The sequence below is a fragment of the Heptranchias perlo genome, chromosome 10 (assembly GCF_035084215.1).
Source record: "Heptranchias perlo isolate sHepPer1 chromosome 10, sHepPer1.hap1, whole genome shotgun sequence".
Lineage (NCBI taxonomy): Eukaryota > Metazoa > Chordata > Chondrichthyes > Hexanchiformes > Hexanchidae > Heptranchias > Heptranchias perlo.
The window spans coordinates 77,815,058-77,837,518 of record NC_090334.1 but is presented as its reverse complement, the minus strand read 5'-3'; the positions used below and the strand labels follow the sequence as shown (position 1 = coordinate 77,837,518).

At 45.4% G+C, this 22,461-nt stretch overlaps 1 protein-coding gene across 4 annotated transcripts in view; it reads left to right on the top strand.

Moving 5' to 3' along the window:
• efcab11 (EF-hand calcium binding domain 11) overlaps positions 1 to 22,461 on the top strand; it is a 114,201-nt gene that overhangs the window by 72,535 nt on the left and 19,205 nt on the right. Inside the window, exon 6 of one of the 4 annotated variants that reach the window (XM_067992063.1) lies at positions 14,341 to 15,020. The exons of 2 other annotated variants lie outside the window; for them this stretch is intronic. In XM_067992063.1, coding sequence (XP_067848164.1) covers positions 14,341 to 14,389 — 49 coding nt within the window. In that variant the 3' untranslated portion in view covers positions 14,390 to 15,020. Of the gene's footprint in view, positions 1 to 11,211; positions 15,021 to 22,461 lie in introns of those variants that run through there. One more of the 4 variants, XM_067992064.1, reaches the window with a different exon arrangement.

The following is a 22,461-nucleotide window of genomic DNA, read 5'->3' as shown; positions in this document are numbered from 1 at the left end:
CAAAAGTATAATTTGTTCGGTCGTAAATTCACAGTCTCACTCAGAGAGGAGGTAAGGATGGTTAATTTGGAAATGGGATGGCATTTTGACGCAGTACGGCATGTTCTCTGAAGTTCGGGTTAAGGCGCATCACTGGGCAGAGCAGAGGGAGCATTACTCTGCATCCACCCTGCGCTGTACCTCAACAAGGAATGCCTGATGCTAACAATAAGTGCTGAAAGTAGAGAATTACCTAGCATTGGGCAGCTTTTATCTTAATGAGCACAAGCAATTTACCATAATAACAATTCTAAGACAACAGCATGAATAGTTTATACTGGACTACTTAGTTTGCTAAAAGCAGAAAAATCTGTCTACATAATATATTAAACACCATACATCTGCATTCATTTCCTGTCAGCCTTTTCATTATAAATTCCTAAGTCCATATTTATAATGGGAACAGCCTGTATAAACTTGTCACACTGTAATTACACCCTCCTATCTCCCCGGTTGGTGGGGTCTAATTACAGTGTGACACGTTTACATAGGCAGTTTCCATTATAAACATGCACATGGGAATTTACAGTAGAAATATATAAATAAGGACAGGATGTATGTATGAATGGGGACTGAATTACATGGAATGTACAGCACAGAAACAGGCCATTCGGCCCAACTGGTCCATGCTGGTGTTTATGCTCCACATGAGCCTCCTCTCAGCCCTCTTCGTCTAACCCTATCAGCATAACCTTCTATTCCTTTCTCCCTCATGTGTTCCCTTAAATGCATCCATGCTATTCGCCTCAACTACTCCTTGTGGTAGCAAATTCCACATTCTAACCACTACCTGGGTGAATAAGTTTCTCCTGAATCCCCCATTGGATTTAATAGTGACTGCCTTATGTTTATGGCCCCTAATTTTGGTCTCTCCCACGAGTGGAATTACGTCTGCATGCCCTGATCCAATCAATTCCCCCCCCCTCTCTGACCCCATTCCACCTGAAGACTGCACATGGTCTTGACTCATGGGGCAGTCATTTTAACTTTGGTCGATAGTGTAAAACAGGCAATATCGAATTACCCGCCTGTTACACACCACACCCGATTTTTCCTTTCCATTGATCTCTTTGATATATACTAATGATCTGGACTTGGGTACACAGGGGATAATTTCAAAGTTTGCAGATGACTTGAAACTCGGAAATGTAGTAAACAGTGTGGGATAGTAACAGTCTTCAGGAGTGAGGAATCTTACAACACCAGGTTATAGTCCAACAATTTTATTTGAAAATCACAAGCTTTCGGAGGCTTTCTCCTTCATCAGGTGAATGTGGGAATCCTTGAACATTTCGCATTTATATTCAGAGAACAATACCTGGTGATTACAGATAATCTTTCCAACTGCCCGTTGTCAAGGCAATCAAAGTGTTCAGACAGAGAGGTGTTACCTACAGGACCACCGAATATACAAACGGCCAGAACAAAAGACAGAGAGAGAGAGGGAGAAACATCTGAAAGGAAGGGAAAGACCCGTTGTATTAAAAACAGATAACTTTTATTCGCTGGTGGGGTTACGTGTAGCATGACATGAACCCAAGATCCCAGTTGAGGCCGTCCTCATGGGTGCGGAACTTGGCTATCAATTTCTGCTCGATGATTTTGCATTGTCGTGTGTCTCGAAGGCCGCCTTGGAGTACGCTTACCCGAAGATCGGTGGCTGAATGTCCTTGACTGCTGAAGTGTTCCCCGACTGGGAGGGAACCCTCCGGTCTGGCGATTGTTGCGCGATGTCCATTCATCCGTTATTGCAGTGTCTGCATGGTCTCGCCAATGTACCATGCTCCGGGGCATCCTTTCCTGCAACGTATGAGGTAGACAACATTGGCCGAGTCACAGGAGTATGAACCATGTACCTGGTGGGTGGTGACCTCTCGTGTGATGGTGGTAACTGTGTCAATGATCTGGCATGTCTTGCAGAGGTTGCCGTGGCAGGGCTGTGTGGTGTCGTGGACGCTGTTCTCCTGAAAGCTGGGTAATTTGCTGCGAATGATGGTCTGTTTGAGGTTGGGTGGCTGTTTGAAGGCGAGTAGTGGAGGTGTGGGGATGGCCTTAGCGAGGTGTTCGTCGTCATCGATGACATGTTGAAGGCTGCGGAGAACATGGCGTAGTTTCTCCACTCCGGGGAAGTACTGGACGATGAAGGGTACTCTGTTGGTTGCGTCCCGTGTTAGTCTTCTGAGGAGGTCTATGCGATTTTTCGCTGTGGCCCGTCGGAACTGTCGATCGACGAGTCGAGCGTCATATCCCGTTCGGTTACTTTCTTGGACACACGAATCTCCATCAAAGACGGGCACCTCAGCACCTCACTCTACCGCAAGCCCACGGACAACCTCACGATGCTCCACTTTTCCAGCTTCCACCCTAACCACGTCAAAGAGGCCATCCCCTATGGACAGGCCCTGCGAATACACAGGATCTGCTCAGACGAGGAGGAACGCGATGGACACCTACAGACGCTGAAAGACGCCCTCGTAAGAACGGGATATGACGCTTGACTCGTCGATCGACAGTTCCGATGGGCCACAACGAAAAATCGCATAGACCTCCTCAAAAGACTAACACGGGACGCAACCAACAGAGTACCCTTCGTCGTCCAGTACTTCCCCAGAGCGGAGAAACTACGCCTTCAACATGTCATCGATGACGACGAACACCTCGCTAAGGCCATCCCCACACCTCCACTACTCGCCTTCAAACAGCCACCCAACCTCAAACAGACCATCGTTCGCAGCAAATTACCCAGCTTTCAGGAGAACAGCGTCCACGACACCACACAGCCCTGCCACGGCAACCTCTGCAAGACATGCCAGATCATCGACACAGATACCACCATCACATGAGAGGTCACCACCCACCAGGTACATGGTTCATACTCCTGTGACTCGGCCAATGTTGTCTACCTCATACGTTGCAGGAAAGGATGCCCCGGAGCATGGTACATTGGCGAGACCATGCAGACACTGCGACAACAGATGAACGGACACCGCGCAACAATCGCCAGACAGGAGGGTTCCCTCCCAGTCGGGGAACACTTCAGCAGTCAAGGACATTCAGCCACCGATCTTCGGGTAAGTGTTCTCCAAGGCGGCCTTCGAGACACACGACAACGCAAAATCGTCAAGCAGAAATTGATAGCCAAGTTCCGCACCCATGAGGACGGCCTCAACCGGGATCTTGGGTTCATGTCACGCTACACGTAACCCCACCAGCGAATAAAGGTTATCTGTTTTTAATACAACGGGTCAATCTCTGTCTTTCTCTTCCTTTCGGATGTTTCTCCCTCTCTCTCTGTCTTGTGTTCTGGCCGTTTGTATATTCGGTGGTCCTGTAGGTAACACCTCTCTGTCTGAACACTTTGATTGCCTTGACAACGGGCAGTTGGAAAGATTATCTGTAATCACCAGGTATTGTTCTCTGAATATAAATGCGAAATGTTCAAGGATTCCCACATTCACCTGACGAAGGAGAAAGCCTCCAAAAGCTTGTGATTTTCAAATAAAATTGTTGGACTATAACCTGGTGTTGTTAGATTCTTTACATTTGTCAACCCCAGTCCATCACCGGCATCTCCACATCAAGTCTTCAGGAGGACATAGACTGATGAAATGGGCAGACACATGGCAGATGAAATTTAACACAGAGAAGTGTGAAGTGATTTATTTTGGTAGGAAGAATAAGGAGAGGCAATATAAACTAAATGGTACTATGTTAAAGGGGGTGCAGGAACAGAGACCCCTGGAGCTGTATGTACACAAATCTTTGATGGTGGCAGGATAAGTTGAGAAGGCTGTTAAAAAGGCATATGGGATTGTTGGCTTTATAAATAGAGGCATAGAGTACAAAAGCAAGGAAGTTATGCTAAACCTTTATAAAACACTGGTTAGGCCTCAGCTGGAGTATTGTGACCAATTCTGGGCACCACACATCAGGAAAGATGTCAAGGCCTTCGAGAGGGTGCAGAAGAGATTCACTAGAATGGTGCCAGGGATGAGGAACTTCAGTTATGTGGAGAGACTGGAGAAACTGGGGTTGTTCTCCTTCGAACAGAGAAGGTTAAGAGGAGACTTGATAGAGGTGTTCAAAATCATGAAAGGTTTTGTAGGGTAAATAAGGAGAAACTGTTTCCAGTGGCAGAAGGGTCGATAACCAGAGGACACAGATTTAAGGTAATTGGCTAAAGAGTCAGAGGCAACATGAGGAAAACAATTTTATGCAGCAAGTTGTTATGATCTGGAATGCACTGCCTGAAAGGGCGGTGGAAGCAGATTCAATAGTAACTTTCAAAAGGGAATTGGATAAATACTTGAAGTGGAAACATTTGTTGGGCTATGGGGAAAGAGCAGGGGGGAGTGGGACTAATTGTATAGCTCTTTCAAAGAGCCGGCACAGGCACGATGGGCCAAATGGCCTCCTGTGCTGTATCATTCTATGAATCTATAACAGACGGACAATTCAATATCGCACATTTTACACTATCGCCCAAATTTAAAGTTATCCTCCCTGGAGATCAACTGGTTATTTATAAATTTAACAAAGTATATATGTATTTATGCTGTTGATACATGTTGATTCAATATGAATTCATAAATTAATTCTAAAGTTGCTCTCCACTCAGCTGGGAAATGTATTTTATAGGCGATTTCAGACAAAACAGCCAGTGCAAATTTTATTGCATCAAGTGTAGCACTTGAAATCAGCCGAATATGCTGCTGTTAAAAATATCATTAAGATCCACAATCTGTTCAGACATCTCCACTGTTTTGAACAATTTGGTTATGAATTGGTTCACACAACAAGGACCTCTTTAGTCTCTTTGAAAATGGGAATCGGATGCAGAAAAAAAAGCGGCACAATAGATCAAAGCAAGATGAGAGTAACCTGTTATTGTAGCAGTCAAGCTGCTCTCTTTGTCAACGGTATAATAGGCCGAACCCAAGTGGTGGAAGGTACTTGAATTAGTTTCATGAGATGTGGCACAGATTCTTAGTAAAGGCGACTAATTCTCTGCTCCTCTTGTTGTTCAGCAAGCCCGATGATCCCTGTGAAAAGAAAGAACGAACTTGCATTTATATCGTGCCTTTCACGACCTCAGGACGTCCCAAAGCGGTTTACAGCCAGTGAAGTACTTTTGAAGTGTAGTCGCTGTTGTAATGTAGGAAACACGGCAGCCAATTTGCGCACAGCAAGGTCCCACAAACAGCAATGTGATAATGTCCAGATAATCTATTTTAGTGATGTTGGTTGAGGGATAAATATTGGCCGGGACACTGAGGAGAACTGCCCTGCTGTTCTTTGAAATAGTGCCTTAGGAACGTTTGCGTCCACCTGAGAGGGCAGTACTAACGGAGTGCTGCACTGTCAGAGGTGCCGTCTTTCGGATGTGCTCAAGTCTCTGGAGTGGGCAAGAGCGCTACCCACAGAGGCAAGAGCGCTACCCACAGAGCCACTGCTGACGCAGGGGCAGAGGAGTTTGAATGGAAACTGGAATAGCTTGACCGTGTAGAGTTAATTCTCTTGCCAGAATTTCACTGCGGTACTAAATATGGTGGGGTAGAGTTTCCGCTTCGGGCGCAATTGGGAAATTGTGCCCAAAATGTGTTTGAGATTACACTGGTTAGATTACAGTTTGTTTTTCTGATTAAATTCATTTGCATAATCACAAACGTAAAATCTTGCAAGAACCAGTGCAATCGGGCAGAGTAATAGAACGTAATCATTCCTTTTTTTTCTTTCCATTAAAAAGTATTCCTTGATGTATTTAAGAATGGTAACCTGGTGCAGTTTTATGAACGCAGCTAAAATGGGTTTATCAGCAAAATTAAGCATTTTTAATAAGGGCGTCCAAACCTCCATCTGTGAGTAACCTGATTTAAAATCACTGAAATGACTTTAAAAAACTATACTGAACCATTTATTTGTTTCATTGGTGTACACTAGTCAGCTACTTAGTAAATTCATTATTTTTTGATATGAAAAATCTTTTAAAATATGCCTACTAATGCCCGTGCGCTTAAGAAAATGAGCCCAATTTGAAGAGCACCCCAAACCAGCACAATCAGTGGAATCTCGCAATATCGACCTGGGGGCGTGGCCAGCTCTGTGGGTGGGGCCTGATTCGGGCAAATTGAATCTTAAAACAGGTGTAAAAGATCGTGATATTGGGGCGTAACTCACGTTTAGAATTCCCCGATCTTTTTGCGTCGGTTCAGCCGATTTTTGCCCAGATTGTACTGATATTACTGCCATAAACGAGCGGAAACTCAACCCCAGTATTCTGTTTCACGACTGGAACATGTGGACCCAGGACATCTGAGCGCCGTGCTCGGCAATCAATAATGGATGTGAGCTTTGCACGCAGCAGTATAAATGGACGGCAGCTCTACACTGTCGCTGGAGGATTCAAGTCCTGACGTGGTGACTTACAGTAAAGTGCCTCACTGGCCGAAGCGGTTGCCATGGAGGCACTGAAACATAAAGGTGATTTGCTTGGCACTGTGCTCCAAAACCCCCAGCTGGCCAAGTGTCACTGTGCATCCGTCAAAAAGGAATGTGAAAAAATTAAAGCAGCAGATTCATGTATGAAGCAGCACTGGAGTCGGATATCCGGAATCAGTGGGATCAGCTGAGGCGGGTGGGGGGGGTGGGAGGAATCTTTGCAAAGATTCACTTGGCAGAAATTTGGGGAGGGAGCAGGAGTCCCAATCACCCACCGCGGCTGACTCCAGAGGGGAAGTGCAGGCTGCGAGCGAGGCAGTGACCGTAGGCGGAATGTCATGGGCCTTAAATCATTATTAAAGAAAGGAAGGAAGGACTTGCATTTATACAGCACCTTTCACAACCTCAGGACGTCCCAAAACGCTTTACAGCCGACGAATTACTTTTTTTTAAGTGCAGTCACTGTTGTAATGCAGGAAAACACGGCGGCCAATTTACGCACAGCAAGTTCCCACAAACAGCAATGTGATCATGACCAGATAATCTGCTTTTTTAATGATGTTGGTTGAGGGATAAATATTGGCCAGGACACCAGGGAGAACTCCCCTGCTCTTCTTCGAAATAGTGCCTTGGGATCTTTTATATCCACCTGAGAGGGCAGTACTGACGCAGCGCTGCACTGTCAGGGGTGCTGTGTTTCAGATGAGATGTTAAGCCGAGGCCCCGTCTGCCCTTTCAGGTGGATGTAAAAGATCCCACGGCACAATTGGAAACAACAGCAACAACGACTTACATTTATAATAGTGCCCTTAATGTAGTAAAACTTCCCAAGTCACTTAACAGGAGCGTAATCAGACAAAAATTGTCATCGAGCCATAGAAGGAGACATTAGGACAGGCTTGGTCAAAGAGGTAGGTTTTAAGGAGTGTCTTAAAGGAGGAGAGAGAGGTGGTGAGAGCTGGTTGAAGGCATGGCCCCCAATGGTGGGGTGAAGGAAGTGGGGGATGCAAAAGACGCCAGAGTTGGAAGAACGCAGAGTTCTGGGAGGGTTGTGGGGTTGGAGGAGGCTACAGAGATATGATGTGGAGATGCCGGTGATGGACTGGGGTTGACAACTGTAAACAATTTTACAACACCAAGTTATAGTCCAACAAATTTATTTTAAATTAAATTCCACAAGCTTTCGGAGGCTTCCTCCTTCGTCGGGCGGATGGTGGAAATGATATTTTCGAATCCTTCGCATTTAAAAAACATAGAACAATGCCTGCAGAGATAGGGAGGGGTGAAGCCCTGGAGGGATTTGAACACGAGTGAGAGAATTTTAAAACTGAGGCATTGCCGGACCAGGAGCCAGTGTAGATCAGCAAGCACGGGGGTGATGGGTGAACGGGACTTGGTGCAAGTTAGGATACGGGCAGCAGAGTTTTGGATGAGCTCAAGTGTATGGAGTGTAGGAGGTGGAAGGCCAGCCAGGAGAGCATTGGAATAGTCGAGTCTAGAGGTAAAAAAAGCAGCGATGAGGGACCAAGAGTGATCATGGGATCTTCCTGGTCTTAGTGCCTCAGCTACTCACTGGATGAATTCACTAAACCCACTATGGGAGTTTACCTCTGGCGGATGAAGCACCTCAGGCAGGAGCTCACCGACATTTCTGTCTTTTCTTTACAGAGTCATTAACACGGCTGTAAGCCTTGTTAAGGTTTTGTTAAGCAAAGATCGTATGAATTTGTTAAGCTTGCAAATTGACATACTGCGTAATTGGAACCTTCACCCACAGATAAAAAAACTCATCCAAATAAAAGCGAAAACAATTTGAAAGCATTAAACCGAACGTTTCAGTAATGCTGCGATATCATTTTGCATTGACATTTTTCAAGTCTCAGCACATCCCTTTATGCGGAAACTGTGTTTTCCAAAACCTTCCCTACCTGCGTACGGTGAGATTTTCCGCCTCAGCTCTCCCCGTGTGGAACTGTGCTCATCGGAGTGCATATCAGTAAATTGCCTCGAGCAATCACGCTGTGATTTTTCATCCGTCAAAATTAATGGACATAAATCCATGGGAGGGAGCAGCACGGTTTCCCCGATACATGTTCATTGTGAGTGCAGTTCCTCACGGGAAGAGCCAAAGCAGAAAATGTCACCTCCCGTTTGCCTTGCACCATCATCCCTTTTGTCATTTAATCACTCCTGCCCTCCACCCTATCACAGACCTTCCCTTTGGCTCTCCGCCTCCCCCACTTGCTTATAAACTGTTCAGTCTCTAACTTCCAGTTCTGATGAAAGGTCATCGACCTGAGACATTAACTCTGTTTCTCCCTCTCCACAGATGCTGCCTGACCTGCTGAGTGTTTCCAGCATTTTCTGTTTTTATTTCAGATTTCCAGCATCCGCAGTATTTTGCTTTTGTTGAAAAGTCACCTCTAGTTCCTCTGTTGCTTGCGCTCTCTATCTCTCTCTCTCGCTCACATTTTGTGTGTCTCCTGCTTTCTCTCTCTCGCTCGCTCGCTGTGCTTTGTTCTCTCAGTTGTTCAATTACATTCAGTTAACTCTTGCATTTTTCCCCTATGGTTTATAATTGGCCCCCGAGAGAAGAGAAAATTACCTAACATACAGATGGCTTTTGTGAGGCAGAGGGGTGTGGCTTTTACTCAGCCGCCTGGCTTGATCCCCTTTGATTGTGTAGCAAGCAACAAACACAGTGAACGCCGTAATTAGCCCATTACACAGCACTTGAAACAGTGAGTGCAGATACAGTAATAGGAGCAACAGGTGTCCCCCAGGAAATTACTTCCCTTGCAGAAGCAATGAGAGAGTGAGTGTGCTGTTGTACACAGTAGACAATCTGCCTGTTCTCCTTTGCTGGCAATCCCTGAGTGGAAACCTTGTTTTTGTTTTAAACCCAAGTCCCGTTCACCCATCACCACTTGTGTTTGTTGACCTACATTGGCTCCCGGTCCAGCAGCGCCTCCGTTTTAAAATTCTCACCCTCGTTCCAATCACTCCACGTGTAGCGCTCTCACCTCTGAGTTGGAAGGTCGCGGGTACGAGTCCCACTCCACAGACTTGAGCACAAAATCTAGACTGACACTCCCAGTGCGGTACTGAGGGAGTGCTGTACTGTCGGAGGACACCAGGAGAACTTCCCAGCTCTTTCTTTGAAATCGTACGGTCTTTTTTGTCCACCTGAGAGGTCAGACGGGGGCCTCGTTTTAACATCTCATCCGAAAGGTGGCACCTCCGACAATGCAGCACTCCCTCAGAGCTGTCAGTGGAGTGTCAGCCTAGATTATGTGCTCACATCTCTGAAGTGGGAATTGAACCCACAACATTCTGACTCCGAGGTGAGGGTGCTACCAACTGAGCCACAGCTGACACGCACTTATTAAAGGTGGGAAAGCAGATACAAAAGGAAAATGGAATTCTGAATTTATACATAGGGCATTGAATATAAAAGCAAGGAAATGATATTGAATTTGTACATGGCATTGCTTGGACTAAAGTTGAAGTATTTATTGCCTGCAGTTTTGGGCATCCTATTATACCGATTTTAGAACCGTGGAAAGGATTCAGCGTAGATTTGCTATAATAGCACCAGGAATGAGTGGTACCAGTAAAACTGACCACTAAGCTGTCGGATTGTCGTTAAAAATCCAACTGGTTCACGAATGTCCTTTAGGGAAGGAAACCTGCCGTCGTTACCCGGTCTGGCCTATATGTGACCCCCTCAGTCCCACACCAACGTGGTTGACCCTTAACTGCCCTCTGAAGTGGGCCGAGCAAGACACTCAGTTGTATTAAACTGTTTACGGTAACTTGGGACGAGCTGTTAAAAGTAAGTTCCAATAATCTACCTGCAGGGGCTCCAGAGTTGTGATTCGGTGACATGTGCTAAAGACTAGCTGCCTGCCTTCTGTCAGGATCCTTGCCCGTTGCCGTTGCAGTAGAAAAACAGGGTTACATTAACCAGGGCTTCAAATGTCTTGAAACGTGAAGTTTTGGCTTGCAAGCCTCTTTATGCAGGTTGAAATGTTCTGGCGAATTGGCGACGGAGCCTCTCCTTTTATGCACTGTGCTGGGTTGCTCTCGCCCCATAGTGTAATAATTGTGTAGTACAGTTAGGGAGTTTCCTGTTTATAATTAAAGTAGTGTATGGTTGAAGGGGCGGGGGGGCAGTAACTGGAGTAAATGGACTGGCTCTAGTTGAAATTTCCATTGGCTCCGGGAACACTGCCGAGTTGCCAGTAAACTGTTGGAGCCGTGCTCCTCCTCGGTTCAGCCTCCCAAATTATTCAGTGGTCTCCTCCTGGTGTCTCTGTGTGAGTCATGCAGTCGGTGATTGACAGCGCAAGCCACCAATCATGTACGGCATGGAAACATCAATCAAGCTCTTGGCTCCAATCACTGCAGCGGAAGAGTTGATTGGCAACCCCGCCCCCTCCCAGCCGAGTTACTTTGGCTGTACCTGTTTGGTTCCAGCCATGGTTCTGTTTGTGCAGCAGAGTGCAGGAAGTACTGTACTTTCCCACATATGTGCATAGTGTGGCATGAATCATGCCTATCCACTCTTGGCCCCCACTGTCTGGGATCACTATCATACCTGGGGGAACGGTAAAATATTTGGCTGAGGCCATTGGACCTTTTATATCTGTACAAGTAAAATAAACTAGACCCCGGGAGAATGTTCTCTAATCTTGAACAGCATTATTCCTAACCCTTTGGTTATTTTTGCAGGGAAGGATGAGATTGCTCAAGAGACAGAGGAAAAAAGAGCCCAAGGGCAGAAGATCAAGGCCATTGTAGGGGAGCCCCATATACCTACTGGAGTACCCGTTAGTTTCACTGGAGATAGTACAGCTTTAGTGGGCAGCACTCTTGCCTCTGAGTCAGAAGGTTGTGTGTTCAAATCCCATTCCAGAGACCTGAACACAAAATCTGGGTTGACACTCCCTGTGCAGTACTGGCGGAGGTGCCGTCTTTCGGACGAGACGTTAAACCAAAGCCCCACCTGCTCTCTCAGCTGGATGTAAAAGATCTCAGGGCACTATTTCGTGGAAGTGCAGGCGAGTTCTCCCTGGTGTCCTAGCCAATATCAATCCCACAACTGACAGCTAAAACATTTATCTGGTCATTGCCTCATTGCTGTTTGTGGGATCTTGCTGTGCGCAAATTGGCTGCCGTGTTTCCTACATTACAACAGTGACTGCTCTTCAAAAAGTACTTAAATGGCTGTAAAGCGCTTTGGGGCGCCCTGAGGTTGTGAAAGACGCTATATAAATGCAAGTTCCTTCTTGCTAATGAGTGCCACTCTCCCTGAGCAACGGCTTAGCTCTAATTTTAAGGTTGTGCCCCTTTGTTCTGGATTCCCCTAGAGGAGATAGTTTCTCTCTATCTACCCTATCGAATCCTTTTATAATTTTAAACACCGCGATCAGATCACTCCTCAACCTTCTGAGAGGCGATCTTATTGAAACATATAAGATTGTGAAGGGGCTTGATCGGGTGGATGCGGTAAGGATGTTCCCAAGGATGGGTGAAACTAGAACTAGGGGGCATAATCTTAGAATAAGGGGCTGCTCTTTCAAAACTGAGATGAGGAGAAACTTCTTCACTCAGAGGGTAGTAGGTCTGTGGAATTTGCTGCCCCAGGAAGCTGTGGAAGCTACATCATTAAATAAATTTATAACAGAAATAGACAGTTTCCTAGAAGTAAAGGGAATTAGGGGTTACGGGGAGCGAGCAGGAAATTGGACATGAATTTAGATTTGAGGTTCGGATCAGATCAGCCATGATCTTATTGAATGGCGGAGCAGACTCGAGGGGCCGATTGGCCTACTCCTGCTCCTATTTCTTATGTTCTTATGTTCTAAACTCGAGGGAATACAAGCCACGTTCTCATAATTTAAACTTTTAACCCCCCGGTATCATTCTGAATTAGGAGGCTGTGTTTCAGGCAACTGAACTAACCGTGCCGACCGCTGGTTTCAACAAGCACAGACACAAAATGGGTGAAAACCTTTCCCGCTTTTTGAAATAATCTTAGGCTTCAGGGTATAATTAGACTCAGAGGTGAGAGTGCTACCAACTGAGCCATGGCTGCATGACCAGTTAATCTGTTGGTTGAGGGAAGAATGTTAGCCAGGGCACAGGGAGAGCTCCGTGTTCTTATTCATCGAATAGCCCCAAACGATCTATTAACGTCCACCTGAACAGGCAGAAGAGACTTTGGCACTGCACTGGAGTGTCAGCCTGGATTATGCACACAAGTCCTGGAGTGGGACTCGACCCACAACATTCTGAGTCAGAGACGAGACGGTTGATTAATAAAAGGAAATAATGTGATATATATGTATGTGCCTGCTCTTTGAAAGAGCTATCCAATTAGTCCCAATCCCCGCTCTTTCCCCGTTGAACTGATAATTTTTCCTTTCAAGTATTTATTCAATTCCTTTTTGAAAGTTACTATTGAATCTGCTTCCACCACCCTTTCAGGCAGCGCATTCCACATCATAACAACTCGCTGCGTAAAAAAAAAAATTCTCCTCATCTCCCCTCTGGCTCTTTTGCCAATTATCTTAAACCTGGTTACCGACCCTCCTGCCAGTGGAAACTGTAGAAAATATATTCAAAATTCCCAAATGGTGACAACAGTTGCAATTGAAACACGAAGTGCTAGCAATACCAACCTGAGATGGAAAATCTGACAAAAAGACACATGGTCCTCCCAATGCCAGCTAAAGTATATTTGGCTTAAAACCCCAAATATACATTGAGGAGAAAACAACTTTGTTCTTAATGGTCTGGGCTGGTTTCGCACCGAGAGCCTTGAAGTGAAAGGTCACTGGTGTCCTGTCTCCTGAAATTAGCTGCCGATATAGACAACCCTTCAATGATTGACGTGTCATGCTTTCTAATCCAGAATTTGTCTTTGATAAACGCGATGAGTCACCATCGGACTTGGAATATATACGAGAGTCATCATTTGCAGTGCTGCGAAAAACCTCATTCAGAAGTAGGAGCGGGCTTGTTTTGTTTACTACAGCGGAGGTTTGCATGATCGTTCTGAGATATAAGCGTTCAACACCTAAACACATTGTTGTGCCTTGTTCAGATGTGTTACCATGGTGACCGAAAGAACATTCAGTCTTAAATTATAAACCGTCAAGGTTCATTCCTAATTATGTGCAACACCGATGCTCACCACTGCATAGTGCACCTGAAGGAAGCAGGGTTGAGCTGAATTTATTACCATTATTGCAGTATGTATAATGTTAGGGGCTTAGAATTTGATATTAAAACAAATTAATGTTTAGACCCTCTTCTGATATTACAAAAAAAAACAAACTGGCAGTTTTAAAAGATTTATATGGCCCCTGCCAGCTCACGTCACCTGGGGCAGTGCACACAAGCATGCATTAGGCGTCAGTCAGATGCATTATTCATGCATTAAGCATTGCAATTAGTTTCGTGAGTAGCAATATTTATAAAAAAAAATTTAGTTCCTGCTCTGCTGATGGTGCTAACTCAATTTGGCATACAGTTCTACAGAGCACCCCCCTCCCCTCCATAACCCTCAGGCACCTTGCCCAAATACTTATTTTTATGTGCGAGCCCCAATAGTGAGTAATGGCCAGCTATTCTACCATGGGGGTTACACCCAAACCCACCCTCTTCCAATGTCAACTAGTTTGCGCCTTCCGGCAGAGATCACTGAATAATTGTCGGAAGCAGGAACCCTGCCAGATATTCATCCTCCTTCCCCAGTCCAGGGTTTTTTTTTATATTTGTTCTCAGGATGCGGGCGTTACTGGCAAGGCCGGCATTTATTTCCCATCCCTAATTGCCCTTCTTGAACCGTTGCAGTCCACATGGGGATGGTACTCCCACAGTGCTGGGAGTTCTAGGGTTTTGACCCAGTGACGATGAAGGAACGGCCGCTATGTGTCCAAGTCGGGATGGAGCGTGACTTGGGTGGGAACTCTGAGGGTTGCTGAGGCCAGCTGTACGACCTCTTCCAGCGTCCAGCCCCAGCCGACCAGAGATCAAACCTTGGACCTTTCTAGTCTGTGTGCTTCAATTCCACACTGAGCCAGTGGGGATGCTCCAACGAGGCGACGTTTTGAGAGTGAAAGCCTTGAAGCAAGCAAAATAAAAAGAAAATGATAGCCTGAGAGTGCAGCTGATTGGAGCACCAACACTTGGGGTCCTGCATGGCGGGACGTGGTTTCAGAAGAGCAACTCCCAGCTTCAACCACCTCACCGTGAGGAGGTGCTATTTTACTGTTACAATTCATATTCATTGCAAGCCTATCAACTACAACTTGCATTTATATAGCGCCTTCAACATAGTAAAACGTCCCAAGGCTCTTCACAGGAGCTTAATCTGACACAGAGCTGCCTTGTTTCCTATATTACAACAACAGTGACTACACTTCAAAAGTACTTAATTGGCTGTAAAGCACTTAGGGATGTACTGAGGTTGTGAAAGTCGCTATATAAATGCAAGTCTTTCTTTGTAAAATAAAATCCAAACATGTAATCCATGTAATTTGACAAGCGTGACTGACTTTGTTGCTGTGAATAACGGCGTCCAAGCTCGAGAATGACCTTCCAAATAGCACTAGTTCTAACCAGCACCGTGCAACCTGTTGCTGAAGAGGGGACAATGGGCTTAATGGTAGTTTAGCCAATTAGCATTCCTCTGCTTTTGTTCACCTCCACATAGTGCGACTAATGATCCAGAGACAGCAAATTCTGTGGACGATGTTCTTTAGGCAGGCTGTCCCTTTAAGAGTGCATCACTTCACATGACTCCCTCCCCTTCCCCTCCCACGCCCCATGTGCACTCACCCAAGTATTGTTCTCCTGCGATTAGCTGGATTTCCATCTGTGTTGTTACCATTGAAGAGGTAACCGCGGTTGGCCTGCTTTTATGGGTTTCAGTAAGCCCTAGCAAAGGCTTCTCTTTTTTTTTAAAATATCATGGAGCAATGCAGACCACCGTAAAAAGCAATGAAGGCGTTTGAGCTGCCTGTGTACTGCTGTGTCTTCCATGTTTGTACTGCTTTCAGACAATCATTAGTCATGAGGTGCTCAGATGGTGAGGCGTCCCACAGGGGCACAGTCCATGACACTAAAGAGCTAATGTGATGGGCACTTTGGGAACTCAGTTCTCCCAGATGGAATCTGAGAGTCCTTGTTGCTTGATGCGTGCTTGCGACAAAGCGTTTGGGATGAGTGCGGGTTGGGGAGGGGGGGGTCAAAGTTTACCAAACGTACACAGAAGCATGTTGATCTTTGATTCTCCACGATCAGCCAGCTGATTAACAAAGGCTGGGATGAGCTCTTCCCTCCCGCCCCAATCCCCTCCGATTTGCTCAGTTTTTGTAAGTGCAGAGCTGAGCTCTCGCTGGCCAGGAAGGTTGCAGCTTCGAACCCCGGGTACTTCAGTTCAGCTGGTGTGGCAGAATGACCGCCTTGGGCTTTGTGCAAGAAGGCAACAAGGGTACCCAATGAACCATGCCCCAGCACGAGGGAGCGGAGGGAGAAAGGAAGAGCTGTAAATGAAATACACTTCCCTGAAGGACAGTAGGATTTGTCCACCAGTTTAGGACCCAGTTAACTGACGCAGAGGAAATGTTGCTGTTGTGTAAATGTCATGTTCCCTGTTTTTACAAGTACAGTATCAGACGTTACCAAAGCATGACTTGCATTTCTGTAGCATTTCACAACCTCAGGATATCCCAAAGTGCTTTACAGCCAATGAAGTACTTTTTGAAGTCTGTCGTAATGTAGGAAACGCGACAGCCAGTTTGCGCACACAGCAAGGTCCCACAAACAGCAACGTGATAACGACCAGATCATTTTTTTTTTAGTGATGTTGGTTGAAGGATAAATATTGGCCAGGACACCAGGGAGAACTCCCCAGTTCTTCAAAATAGTGGCCATGGGATCTTTTAGGTCCAGCTGAGAGGGCAGACGGGGCCTCGGTTTAACATCTCATCCGAAAGTCGGCACCTCCGACAGTGCAGAACTCCCTAAGTACTGCACTGGGAGTGCCAGCCTAGCATTATGCACTGAAGTCTCTGGAGTGGGAATTAAACCCATGAACTTCTGACTCGGAGGTGAGAGTGCTACCCACTGAACCACCAAAGCATGACTTGTAACCAGTGTGATCGTCCTTTAATTAGTGAGTATGTCCAATAGAAGTAGAAATGAACCAGCAATAAGGCCGGGCTGGAACCCTGATTGAGTTGGCGTTTCCACATTGTTCCCAGTTCTCCTGAATCGATTTGATTCAGCAACTTTTCCATGATGTTTCATGCGCTGGCAGCAGTGATACTGGTTTAGGATGAGCATGATCAGGATATCTGCAGGCTATCTTTGTGGATGGGAATCACTGAATATCTTTCCAAAACTCTTAGACAGTCTAAACAGCTGCACTAAGTTCGGGAGCTTACTCCAGTGACAATGTGCTACCTTCTGGGCCAGTGCCCTTGACCAGATCAACTAGTGGGGGTGGGGTATTTAATTTCCTGACTTCTGATCTTAATATTTTTGAGTTGTTTCTCTGTTTGGGGAACTAGTAATGTTTCCTACATTGCAACAGTGACTACACTTCAAAAGTCCTGAGGTCGTGAAAGGCGCTATATAAATGCAATTACTTCCTTCTTTCTTACAGTCATTTGATGGCAAATGCCAAGTTTAGGAATTGTACATCAAGGTAGTAAAGGTCTTGTGACCTGCCTGTGAGTTTTCCATCCTTAGTATCTTAAAACAATCATTTGAAGAGATCGCATTCTTGGCGAGTCCTGATTTGCTACGTTTGCACAAGTCATTGTCTCTGCCAGTCACTGTACGTTATATTTGATGGTTGCTATGACTTTTGTGAATCCTGCTAATGTTTCCAAGGCAAATGGGTACGGTAGTGGACTGGTTATGTTACTAGGCTAGTAAAAATAGACTAATAATCCAGAGAACTTAAATTCAAATCCCACCATGGCAGTTTTAAGAATTTGAACTGAATTTTGAAAAAAAAGCCTGGAAATGAAAAGCTGATATCATAGAATCATAGAATGACACAGCGTAGAAGGAGGCCATTCACCCCATCGTGCCTGTGCCGGCTCTTTGAAAGAGCTATCCAGGTAATCCCATTCCCTTGCACTTTCCCTATAACCCTGCAAATTTTTCCACTTCAAGTATTTATCCAATTCCCTTTTGAAAGTCACTATTGAATTTGCTTCCACCACCCTATCAGGCAGTGCATTCCAGATCATCATAACTCGCCGCGTAAAAAAAAATCTTCATGTCGCCTCTGGTTCTTTTACCAATCACCTTAAATCTGTGTCCTCTGGTTACTGACCCTTCTGCCAGTGGAAACAGTTTCTCCTTATCTACTCTATCAAAACCCATCATGATTTTGAACACCTCTATCAAATCTCCCCTTTACCTTCTCAGTACAAGTGTTGAATTTCAGTAAACATGAATCTGTTGGATTGTCATAAAAACCCAACTGATCCGATGTCCTTTAGGGAAGGGAACCTGCCGTTCTTACCCGGTCTGGCCTACATGTGACTCCAGTCCCCACATCAACATGGTTGACTTTTAACTGCCCTCTGAGGTGGCCTAGCAAGTCACTCAGTTCTATCAATCCACTACAAAGAATACCACACTGACTGCAGCGGGTCAAGGGGAAAGTCCACCACCACCTTCTCAGGGCTACTGGAGATAGGCAATAATTGCCGGCCTTGTCAGCGATGCCCACATCCTGAAAATGAATTTTTAAGAAGTCCAAGAAGCATCAAATTGAGCAATCGAAGGAAATTAATGACCGCAAATCTCTTGAAGTTGTCCAGTCACCTTCTCTTGCGCACTATACTGGGTATAGTAGTGCCAGATCTGAACAGGTTGAAATTCCCCTTCAGCGTCTGAAAGCACTTCACATCCAACCTATTACTTTTGAAGTGTAGTCATTGTTAGTATCTAGGCAAATGTGGCAGCCAAGTTGGGCACAGCAAAGTTCCACAAACTACAACTGAGACGCATGACTGGCTAATATTTTTTTGGTGGTGGTGCTGATTGAGAGAGAAATGTTGGCCAGGACACTGGGAGAACTCCCCGCTGTTATTAAAATATTGGTCCTTTTACACCCACCTGAACAGGCAAATTAAGCCTTGGTTTTATATCTCATCCAATAGCACCTCCAATAATGCAGCACCTTTCAGTACTGTGTCAGCTTTAAATCTTTCGGGAGGTAACCATGATTGAAAATCTATCGGCCTCAAAGAGTCAGATTTAAATCAGCTAAAGTATTCATTATCCAGGGTGGGGTGGGTTCAGCGGTTTTAACAATGGCATCACCCCAGACACTGGTGTATTGAGGGGAATCAGGGTTAGACTCCATTACACATTCATTGGTCACCTCGAGACCATTGCATCCGATATCAGTCCATTGATCTTTGAAGGTGAGCGATCTAGTGCAGGAACATAAACAAGAGGTTTAGAATTGTCCTATCCTCACTCTCAGAAGAGGAAGGGAAATTCCAGATGGAAACTGAAAAAGTTACTGGTGACATCAGACCCAATGTAGCACTCCTTAATGAAAGTGGCCGAGTTCCTAAAACTTCGTGAGGCTTCACTGTGACACCATCCTTATGGAAAAGAGCTGGGCCACGTATACCTGTCAGATCATATTTTCATTGACAGCAAACAAGCTCCGTGCTATGCTCAAAGGAGTCTGTTCACAAGACCAGAGAAATTAATGGTTATAGATAAGACACAAATGTATGGACTCCCAAACACATGAACTCGTATAAGCTGTGTGTTTTAAAATTCTCATCCTTGTTTTCAAATCCCTCCATGGCCTCACCCCTCCTTATCTCTGAAACCTCCTCCAGCCCTACAACCCTCTGAGATCTCTGCGCTCCTCCAGTTCTGGCCTCCTGCGCATCCCCAATTTTGATCTCTCCACCATTGGCGGCCGTGCCTTCAGCTGTCTAGGCTCGAAGCTCTGGAATTCCCTCCCTAAACCTCTCCGCCTCTCCACCTCTCTCCTCCTTTAGGACGCTCCTTAAAACTCTTTGACCGAGATTTTGGTCACCTGTCCTAATATCGCCTTATGTGGCTCAGTGTCAAAATTTTGCCTGATAGTTGCTCCTGTGAAGCGCCTTGGGACGTTTTACTATGTTAAAGGCGCTATATAAATGCAAGTTGTTGTTGTTGCGGGGCTGTTCCAGGCAAGGATAGAAAGAGACCAGCTGTGTTGGGCTAAATTTGTCTGCTAGCAGATGGGCATGTTGCTCCTCACAGTTTAACACTACAGGCTCCTGTCACAAGGTATGCAAGTTGCCCACAAACATTAAAGTCTGATCTGCCATTAAGATGCTGGCTTTTCATAGACCTGCATGGTTAACTGTCCTTGGCACAACCTCGCTTATAAAAGGAATTAATGTAAAAGAAAGAAGCATTTATACAGCACCTATCACGACCTCAGGACATCCCAAAGCACTTTGCAGCCAATGAAATACTTTTGAAATGTAATCACTGTTGTATTATAGGAAACCAGGCAGCCAATTTGCGCACAGCAAGGTCCCACAAACAGCAATGTGATAATGACCAGATCATCATTTTTTTAAAGTGATGTTGGATGAACGATAAATATTGGCCAGGACACCGGCGAGAACTCCCATGCTCCTCTTCAAAATAGTGCCATGAAATTTTTCATGTCCACCTGAGAGGGCAGATTAACGTCTCACCCAAAAGACGGCACCTCGGACAGTGCAGCACTATCTCAGAACTGCACCAGGAGTGTTAGCCTAGATTTTGTGCTCAAGTCTCTGGAGTGGGACTCGAACCCACAACCTTCTGACTCAGAGGCAAGAAAGTGCTACCCACTGAGCCAAGGCTGACACCATGTAACTGACATTTGATGAAAGGCGGGGGGGGGGGGGGGGTTCACTTGCCAGGGAAGCAGGTACAGGAAGCCCATAACTGAATACAAATAAATCCAATAGGCCATGAAACTGCCCTGGGTTTGATATCTGGAGAACTGTCTGCCAAGAAATGAGATGTCCTTGATGGTCACAAACCAAACCAGAAATCCAGAGCAAGGTGCTTTGGTCTAGGAACTTAGGAACAGGAGTAGGCCATTTAGCCCCTCAAGCCTGTTCCGCCATTCAATGAGATCATGGCTGATCTGTGACCCAACTCCATATACCCGCATTAGCCCCATATCCTTCAATACCTTTGCTTAACAAAAATCTATCAATCTCAGATTTAAAATAAACAATTGAGCTAGCATCAATGGCTGTTTGTGGAAGAGTTCCAAACTTCTACCACCCTTTGCATGTAGAAGTGTTTCCTAACTTCCTGACTCCAGAAAGTCTCTAGGTGTGATTCAGATGACCTTGCTCTCTCTCGCAACAAGTCTCTAGGAAAATACCTTTTCCACAGGTCACAAGCTCCCATCCCTGATACAGGGCACCAGGTAAGGCAGCAAAGAGCACAGCTCCCACCCCAGGATATTGACGTGAATCTAGAGGAGCTCAGTTTGACGTTTCTGTTTTGTTTCGTAATAGTCAGTGTAAAATAGAAGTCAGTTTTTGCTGGAACAAATTTTTGTCTTAACTATTTATGGAAGAAAGAACGAACTTTTTACATTTCAAAGCGCTTCACAGTCAAGGAATTACTTTTGAAGTGTAGTCATTGTTAAGCAGGCAAAAGCACAAGCCAATTTACGCACACAAAGGTCCCACTAACAATAAATGAGATAAATGATCAATTAGTATGTTTTAATGGTGTTGTTTGAGGGATAAATATTGGCCAGGGCACTGGGAGCACTCCTCTGCTCTTCTTCGAACAGTGCCATGGGATCTTTTATTTCTACCTGAACAAGCAAACGGGACCCCAGTTTAACATCTCATCCAAAAGACAGCACCACTAACAATGCAGCACTACATCAAATGAACCTTTATAAAACACTGGTTCGGCCACAACTGGAGTATTGTGTCCAGTTCTGCACACCGCACTTTAGAAAAGATGTGAAGGCCTTAGAGAGGGTGCAGAAGAGATTTACTAGAATGATTCCAGGGATGAGGGACTTTAGTTACGTGGAAACACTGGAGAAGCTGGGGTTGTTCTCCTTGGAACAGAGACGGTTGTGAGGAGATTTGATAGAGGTATTCAAAATCACGAAGGGGCGAGACAGAATAGATAAAAAGAGAAACTGTTCCCATTGGTGGAAGGGTCAAGAACCAGAGGACATAGATTTAAGGTGATTGGCAAAAGAACCAAAGGTGACATGAGGAAAAACTTTTTTACACAGCGAGTGGTTAGGATCTGGAATGCACTGCCCGAGGGGGTGGTGGAGGCAGATTCAATCATGGCCTTCAAAAGGGAACTGGATCAGTACTTGAAAGGAAAAAATTTGCAGGGCTACAGGGATAGGGCGGAGGAGTGGGACTAGCTGGATTGCTCTTGCAAAGAGCCGGCGTGGACCCGATGGGCCGAATGGCTTCCATGCTGTAACCTCTCTATGATTCTAAATCATGTGCTCAAGTCCTGCAGTGGCACTTGAACCCACAACCTTCTGATTCAGAGGCTAGTGTGTATCTGCGAGTGTCCACAAGCACAGAAGAGGTTGTACCTTCAGCAGTCACCACGGTCAATATTCTGAGTCCTCTGTCCCTATTGCAGTGAGCTCTGGCTTTGCTTTCTTTGTTATGGTACAAAATCTATAATAGGAAAAAAAAGTTATGTTTGCATTGAAACAAATCGCAGAATAGATTCCCCCATCACTTTGAAACCAACGGTATTGTTATAATTTAGCCATCAATGGTCAAAAGGAACTGCTGATAGATATAATAGAACACAGGAAGGAAGTTATGTGCTAGCACAATGTAATATATGATGTGACCTTCAAGGTACAGGAGTCTGGAAAAACTTCCCTTCTGTCATTTGGACCATTATCATTGTTTATGCTAAAGA